This window comes from Crocodylus porosus, unplaced genomic scaffold (assembly GCF_001723895.1).
Source record: "Crocodylus porosus isolate Cpor-Errol unplaced genomic scaffold, CroPor_comp1, whole genome shotgun sequence".
NCBI classification, from domain to species: Eukaryota; Metazoa; Chordata; order Crocodylia; family Crocodylidae; genus Crocodylus; species Crocodylus porosus.
Genome location: NW_017728918.1, coordinates 26,152,393 through 26,161,207, shown reverse-complemented (window position 1 = coordinate 26,161,207; position 8,815 = coordinate 26,152,393). Strand labels below are relative to the sequence as shown.

Here is an 8,815-nt window from a genome sequence, read left to right as displayed (position 1 = left end):
GTTCAAGCACCTACATTGAACACCTTCAAGAGTAAATTGGATGCTTATCTTGCTGGGATCCTATGACCCCAGCTGACTTCCTGCCCTTTGAGCAGGGGGCTGGAGTTGATGATCTTCCGAGGTCCCTTCCAGCCCTAATGTCTATGAAATCTATGAGTTGTTAGTAGCTGAGCAGCTAATAGCTAGCTGTTACCTGTTTGGCAGGAACTGTGAAAGGGTTAACACTAGCTTTTGCTTGAAGAGTTGTGGAGCTGGCTTAGACTGAGTGAGCTGCTGGTACTGCTGCATGCAGTAAGCCCTCTGCCATGAATCTAGAAAAATCTTTTTTTTCTACATCTTGCCTTCCAAAAACAGGTGCTTGCCTTTTAAAGTATGGATGTACATAACTGAAGTGTTACAAAGTATCGTGGGTTGGGAACCAGTTCATAATTGTCCCAGGTCGGAGATGTCCATGTACTACCAAGGGTTCCAAATAGAAGAGTCGCCTTTTAGGCATTTTTGGTACTCTTAAACTGTCACCAGGGGGTGGTAGTGAATACTCGGTCCAACTGCAGTTTTCCGTTTCCACCCTTTAACTAACATTTTGAGTTCGGTAGCTTTTTTGTGCACTTTACCAAAATCTGTGTGGTGGTACCCTGACTGGGGATGTCCGGGTCTATGTACAGGGGGAAGACCTGCCCGAACCTCTCATCTCCACATTCCCAGGGGCCTGCATGCTCCAAGTTGCTTCCCAAGATCTGTGACTTTATATGGCTTTTAAAAGGACTTTCCATACAAAGCTGCTCACTTACTTCCATTGCTTACAAGTGACCCCAGTCTGTGGTGCCTTGGGTTGATCTGGGGGAGCAGTGATGATTGTGGGGGGTGCCTGGAAGCAGCTCAATTAACTGGCATTGCTGACAGTTGTATAGAGCTGTGTGAGCAGGGTGGAATGGGCAGGGCAGGTGATGGAGTTGTAACATGGAGGGCGAGGAGCAATTTTTGAAAATGAACAGGCTAATTCACGTTTATGGAGCATGATGCTGAGAGCTATCCCATGGTATTAATTGCCCATTGTGCAGTCACTTGGCTTTCCCTCGCCCAGCAGTTGGGGTGCCTATACTTAAAGGTGCACCTGCTCACTCACCAGCTTGGCAGTTCCCCTGAAAACCTAGAAGCAGGGGTCCAAGTAGCATCCCTGCCTGGCCACCCCTCTCCTGACCCCAGATTAGCCTGGGAATCTGTAGAGGTAGGGCTCATTGCCAGCAGCTGAAAGTCTTTTGGGGAAAATTGTTCTTTTAAAACCCCCAGTGTGATGCAGACATTGCAAGGTGCTCTGGAACAACCAGCATCCAGAAGCAGGAATCCAGACAGCTCCTACCCCCACATGGCTACACTCCTTGATATCAGTCTGGGATGCTTCAGACTTTTAAGTGCAGGCTATGGAGGAGCAGTTAAAAATTATTCCTAATTATCCAGACGCACTTTTGAACCATCCCAGGAGATTTAAACTTTTCCAAACTGACTTGTATATCTAGACATCTGTGGTTTAATCTGCCTTTAAAATTGTCTGTGGGCACATTTTACATGAGGCAGTTACTGAAGAATAGACTAATTAGCTCCGCAGTAAATGCTGTCTACTATATGTGGCCCTATTAGGCTGGAGTAAACTAATTAACTCTGCTGCAGGTTAGTATTCCTCAATACAGGTACTGTCCTGCTGCAGAGTTTTTTTACTCTACAGTAATGCATGCTGGAGAGGATGCCCTGGCTGGCTGGTGCATGAGGGTTCTCCAGTGTCAGGGCTGCCTGTTGACAAGTGCCATACTAAAGCACCCTCATGCCCCAGCCAGCCCTTCCACAGCACATTTAAACTGAGAGGAGCAGCCCCTGTCTGGCAGGCTGACCCCCAGAACCCAGTGCCAGGTGGGGCTGCCCATACCCAGCTCAACATGCTGCAGTCCCAGACGAACATTCAGACAGCTCACCCAGGAACAGTAAATTTCAGAGTTTATTGCTTTGGGATGCTAACTTATTAGCTTTTTAAATTATGTTTCTATGGGACACCAGAAATTAGGCAGCTGTTAAGTATTTCACTGTAGAATTGACAAGGAAGTGGCAGAAATACATTCCAATCTTTAATGCAATGGTCCACTGCTGGCAAATATTTAGGGCAAGGCAGAGAAACACAGCTGCTAGGGTCCATGTTGGGGAGGTGGTTGTCTGGACATTATTTCTGAGTTGGATGTCTAGTTGACATTTCAGAGGTTCCAAGTCAAGGTCATGATAGACAGAAGTATAGTTCAAAGCACCTTTTTTTTTATAGGCGCCAATAAAATCTCTCTTTGCTTTTAAAGGTTCTTCCCATTGCCTCAGAAGAACTGGAGGGTGAAAGGTAAGAGCCTTCCTATTTCCGTCTTGTGGTAAGGCTAATGAGGTACAGATGCCAAATAAACAATGAGGAGGGGGAAGTCTGGGCCCTGAGGAATTTGCAATGGACTGTACATTTTGCTCTTCCATTATATATGTCCCAGAATAGTCAGACCTGCTGTTAGCCTAGATCTGAGCTGCTAGCTTCTGGCTTCTCTGTAATGGAAGATCTTGAATGTTAGATGGTATCCACTGGTGTTGTAGCCATATCAATGTCTAAGTTTGCTCCTGTGGTTTTTCCAATATGCTGATAATATTCAGGCTGCCAAGGTACACTTACCTAGACTGTCTACTTCAGTAGCTGAGACTCTCCAGTTAAATAGGTGGAGTTTTGCTGTAACAGAGTGCATCTGGACTGCTTAAGCACAAGAAAATAGCATAATATGTGTAGATGCAAAGTACCTGGACAGTTGTAAATGAAGTATATTGACTTGTCTAGAAATAAATGCTCGTTATGGCTAGTGTAGTAATAATTAGTTCTAGAAATGATGTGCCAGACGTTTCCTCACAATACCTGTGACTAGGCAACTTCACCTTCACCAGACAAGCAGGTTGATTCTGCTGATCCTACTGCTGATGGTGATACGGTTTTGTTTTGTTTTTGGTTTTTTTTGCCCTACTGCAGTTCCAGTCTGAAGAGAGGACCCTATATAACTGAGGATGACTTTATTGTATCTCCCAATAAACTGTCTAGAATAGAGGAACCAAAAAGAGGTAAATGTATATATTGTAAGACTAACTGTAGAGTTCTTTTGTCACAAAGAAAAGAGTATATCATATACTGAAAAGGAGTGTATCATTTGTTTTTTATGGCTTCCATGAGTGCTAACAGTAGATTCCCATGTGTGGAAAGAAGAACTGCACTCACAGTGCATTGGCTGGTGTGGCAATGAAATTCTTAGATGTGTATTTTCGGCTTTAACTTCCTGGGAGTCTCTCGTGCTTAGGGTTCTGCAGTTTTATTCCCATCACAGATGTTGACTTGCTGTGTGAACTTTGGCAGGTCATTCACCTTGTTTCTCTTTCTCCTCTCATTAAAACTTCTTGGGGGTATAAATACTTGTAACATCCTTTGAGATCCTCTGATAAAAGGTGCTTTGGAAGTTCAAGTGATTAAAGTCGCAAACTAATTCTACGTGGAACATTTCCCTGTTTCCAGCTTCCCATTCACATCTCCCCTGTTGGAAGGAGAGTGAGAGTGAATAGTCTGTCTACCTTAAGTACTTAGTTTGGCTTCATCACCCTAATGTTATAGAACATCACAGATATTAACCTCTCTCTCCTCACAACAGCTCTGTGGAGTAAAAAAAGTACTCCTGCCCTCCTCTTGAATGGTCAGGGAAGCACAGATCTGACTGCAGTCATACAAGAAGGCTGTGGGACAGAAGGAATTCTGTATGTCTGGAGTACCAGTCTATAGCTGTAACCACAGCACTGTCCTTTCAATCAAGCTGAGATCAGCAAATACATTGCTTCTTACTGGTTTAAGGGAAACCAACAGTTTAATCAAAGAGTTTGGCTCCTTTTTATTAGTGTGTGTAAAATGGGAACTATAGCCTTATTCTATGTGTAGCTTTCAGTATCATCATATCTGCACGTTTTATAATTAAGGGGATTATAGCTGCCGTCACATTTAAAACCAACCTCCACCTTCCGGTTTTGTTTCTATGCTCTCTTCCACCAAAGGAAATTTTTCAACCTCCTGTGGTGGCCTTATTTCACCCCATTTGACCTAGATATCATTGCAGTTGTTTCAGTTCATAGCTGCATCAGAACAGCAAGCAATTAAGCCCAGTAAACAGCCCATGTCATGATAACTAATCATTACAAGGTGAATTGAGGACAATGAGGCTGTTAAAAGTCCAAACTTCCCTGCTCTGTTGGTTTATTTCTCAGCCTTGCTGCATTTTTTTTTTCTTTTTTTTTTAAATGAGGTGGTTTCTGTGTATAATGACTTTCTAAGAATTTAAGGATGCTGCTTCATTCTCTGCAGAAGAGGAAGTCAAATTCACCTTCTGCTGGAAGGAATAGAACTCAACAGGAGTGAGAAAACAACACTAGCAAAAGGAGAGGAGAGAGAGGCTGGCTGAAATAGGGAAAAATCTCTAGATGGCTGCAAGAGACCAAAATAATACTAAGGACATTTGGAAGGCTAGGGTGGGCAATTGCATTAGTTATATTCAGTAATTTAGTGTGACAGATGACAAGCTGGATGTTATGGGCCATAATTAGCTATGAAAGGTCTGTCTTCTGTGGTTCAGAACCCTTCACTTACTCTAACTTACTTTAAAGCATTTTGAAGATAGCTTTTTATCTAGTAAACAAAGAGAAGTGCAGGATAGTGGAACATGAGCCTGTTTCCTCAGCAAGAATACGAAAGGTTAACTAAGCTTATTCATGTTTCTGGTGCTTTTTAATGAATGAAGGGCACACTCAACACCCCCTCATCTTCCCCCACACAGTGTACAAGTTACCACTATGACTTATGTTCCTTCCTCAAGATACAACTATATCATAAATCATGCTCTCCCTGGTTTGCTTTTAGTGTTGCTGTATGTTCGGAAAGAGTCGGAAGAAGTTTTTGATGCACTTATGCTAAAGACACCATCTTTGAAAGGCCTAATGGAAGCTGTAAGTAGTAGGGTTGTTCTGTAAAACCATGTGCTTGATCTGTGAAACAGTGAACATGATACTTAGTTCCTTATTCTTAAGTGGTAAAACTTTTGAGAGCATGTCTAAGCTTGAATCATAGCAGCAGTTTGGTTCATCCCAATATTTCAGTTTCTTTTAGCTAAAGAGTGGGGGCTGGTTCTTTAGCAAGGTGACATTTGAGGAAGGGGGAGAACACTGCAAGTTACCCTTCAGCTTTAAAACAAAAATTGAATTTTAGGAATGAAGCCAATGAAGTGGTTTTGATTGATTTATAACAAAACAGGTTCTGTGCAGAAGAAAGCATCTGAAATTTATGGCCTTTTCAAATGACTAGCAGTTTTTCTTTGAAAGTCTCCATTTTTGGGTGCTTGATTTGACCCATTTTAGGGACATGATTTTTTTTAGAGTGGATCTTTGCTTGAACAGTTCCTGAAAATCAAGGTGCCTTATAAGGGTGCCAAAACCTTGAGGCACCCAAAATCTCTAGTCATTTTTTGAAAATTTGGGCTTCTAGGTTGTCTTTCTCATGTGGGTTAGCTGCAACTTCCTAGGTTTCTCTTTGGTTTCAAAACTAATCAGCAGACTCCTACCTTGGCTGTCCTTCATATTAAAGACAACCTTTTAATTAGTTGGGATTGATGGAGCAGTTTCTGAAATATACTCAAGTGACTTGGTGGGTGGGAGTGTGTCAACTTTTTGTTCATGTGCACTCCCTTAAAGCATGGTAACTTTTTCTACTTTACTAGGCAGTATTTTGATGCAGGGTTACTAGGTGTTCTAAGCAGTTGCATGTGCACATACATGGATAAAATTATCCTTCAGGCACTTACTAAGCGTGGAAAATTTCAATCCCAAAACTGAATTTTCAGGAACTTAGGAGTGTGCAGAAATGCAGCAGGTAGAGTGAATTTTTTTCTTATAACATAACTATAGCTCTTAGTTTGTTGAATTTACCCCAGCCACTAAAATTTCAGGTTGGTTGTTTTTTTTCATGCTTGGTCTCTGTCCAGTCAGTGCCTTGTCATAGTTTGAAGGTTTAGAGCTGTATAATGGACAGTGCTTGCTAGCTTTGGGATCCAAATTTAGTCTTCTAATCCAAGATTTTTTACTGCTGTAATGACGTGTATTCCTGATTTCGTGTCAAGGCATTTCTTGTAAAATCTGGGATTGAGGAAGAAGAATGTAGTGACTCAATTATATGGTTCCACTTGGGCATAAATGTGGGAGCAAGTCTGGGACCTTAAAGCACATAATCTCACCTTGTAAACCTGAATTCGGAGCATTTATGTTGCATATTATTACCGTAGTTACTCAAATGCAAGATGACCCTGATTACAAGATGACCTCCCCCAGTAATTAGGTTCTATGTATGGAAAAACTTATAAATCTGTTTTATAATTTTCCAGGTATAGAATCTAATTATTAGCGTTGCCTTAAATTCATCACTCTCCCACTACTATAGTGGGGAAAATAGCGATGGGGGAGAGTGGTCAGGTGGCCCTCTTGCCCTCTGGTCCCCCAGCTTCTTTCCCCTGCAGCCTTCCTGCCCCTTGTTACTGTCAGACCCTGCTAAGGTTGTTCCCTCCCCAAATGCAATGTAGAAGTGAGGTGCCTGTGACAGTAAGAGAGGGGAAAGGGACAGAGGAGGGTAGAAACTGGTGAGAGGAACAGGAGACGACTGTAGGTTTGACTCTGGTCCCAATCCTGACTGCTGCAAATTGCAGCATAGCTATTCCATAAACATGCTTTTTGAGTACCGCTTTTGTACCTCCTAATGCATAGTACAAACCATAAACACGCTTTTGAGTACCACTTTTGTACCTCCTAATGCATAGTACAAACTCTGCATGATATTTTTGTCTAGAGCAGGTGTGAGCAAAATACAGCCCATGGGCCAGATCTGGTTCACCAATTGATTGCATCCAGCCCACAGTTGCCCATGCAGTCCTCTGCATGGGACTGAGCCCCATCCACTCCACCTGAGAAACTGCACCACGCTTCCACTGGCACCCACCCTGTGCCCACTGAGAGACTTAGCCCTGCCCAAAGCACATAGCTCCTTGTTGGGGCTGCTACCGCAGCCACATACATACTGCTCAACTTCCCCTGCCTCCAGTAGTGGCTCCTTCTCCTGCCCCTGCTGTGCCACTTTGGGTGGCTCCTGCCTTGGTGTGCGGGGCTCCAGCTCTAGCCACATTCCACCCACTCCGCCTGCCTGGTGCAATGAGTGCAGGAGCAGGGGCAGGAGGAAAAGCTGCTGGAGATGGCGGGAGCCAATTGGTGCCCAGGGAGCAGCAGGAGCAGCCTCACGGAGAAGCTGTGCATGCCAGCCAGGGCTGGGGCTGTGCTGCTAGCAGGCAGGAGCACAGTGCAGGCTACCCCAGGTGGGAACAGGCCGGGTTTGGCGCACTCACCCACACGCTCAACACCCCTTCACCCTCCCCACAGTGTACGACTTTAAGACTTTATTTTTAGTTGTTGTTATGCAATTGCTTCTACACCACTCAAAAAAACATAAATTGGGACAGGAAATATTTTTTGAAATACAATTAAAATGTTACAGTAGATTGATTGACTTTTTAAGTATACAATTTACCTTTTATCTATAATTTTTTTTAAATAATATTTTTCTGCAAGATTTTTGTCTGTGGCCCTCGACAGCTCCACAAAACTTAAGTGGCTCTGCAGTCGAAATAATTGCTCACCCCTGGTCTAGGCCCAGAAGGCTTATAAGTTATCATACAAGTCACTGGATTGGGCCACAGCAGAGTCAACAGTGTTTCAAGTCATGATGACCCCACAACCCAACACTGTTTAGTATGTGTACTTCAGATACCCCTCACAAAGGATCCACATGCTAATTACCACCTCACTCGCAACTGGAAATGGGTATCCTTGTCAAGTCTTGGGACCTTCCAAAAATCTTTATGCAGACAAGATGCAGGGCTACCTGGTCCATCTTCATCTCATAGAAGGAAGGACCGTACTTAATGGTATGTGACAGGGTGAGAGGGGGGCAACAAAGTCTCTCAGCTACATAGAAGTTTGGTGAAGTTTGCCAGATGATTAAAGGTCACAAAGAAACAGAAATCATTTGCAGTGAGAGAGAGAAAGGCACTGCTCCAATGTGGGAGTGAAGAGGTTGAAATATATTTGATGTAGCGGTTCACCATGACTTGAAAAAGACTTGGCACTGAGGGGACTGTGCTTAATGGGCACTACCATGTGTCTTACTCAGATTAGTGCAGTCTATCTTTGTGATAGGTTTCCATCAGTATCTCAGCCTTTTGGCTAAGATCAAGCATTTTTGGCACCATGGGAGCATGTCAGGGTTGGCTCTGTTTCTCCTGGTTGTTGAAGCTTTTGTCTTTGTAGGTAGGTTAGCAGTATAACTCTTCATTTTCCTTGATTTCCCTCATTCTGGCATACACCTCTTATGCTATGCACATGCCTTGTGTTGCTTAGGGGAGCTCAATCCATTTGTATTATGGGTTAAATTTGCTCCCAAAACTGGGGATCTTGCCAAAACAATGCTTGTTGAACCAATCTTTTTTTCTTGCAGTCACTGAGGGCCAAAGTGAACAGTGTCAGTCCTTTTAAGGCCCCTTTAAAATTAATGGAACCTGATATTTTGCCCTGTTCAAGCTAATGAAAAACAGGCATAGTTTCATAGTTAGTAGGGTCGGAAGGGACCTGAGCAGATCATCAAGTCTGACCCCCTGCCATGGCAGGAAAGAGTACTGGGGTCAAACGA

General features: G+C 43.3%; 1 protein-coding gene across 1 annotated transcript in view; it reads left to right on the top strand.

Annotated features, from left to right (window-relative positions):
• GRHL1 (grainyhead like transcription factor 1) overlaps positions 1–8,815 on the top strand; it is a 61,150-nt gene that overhangs the window by 48,722 nt on the left and 3,613 nt on the right. Inside the window, exons 12-14 of the mRNA XM_019538139.1 lie at positions 2,337–2,374; positions 3,035–3,123; positions 4,955–5,040. Coding sequence (XP_019393684.1) covers positions 2,337–2,374; positions 3,035–3,123; positions 4,955–5,040 — 213 coding nt within the window. The remainder of the gene's footprint in view (positions 1–2,336; positions 2,375–3,034; positions 3,124–4,954; positions 5,041–8,815) is intronic.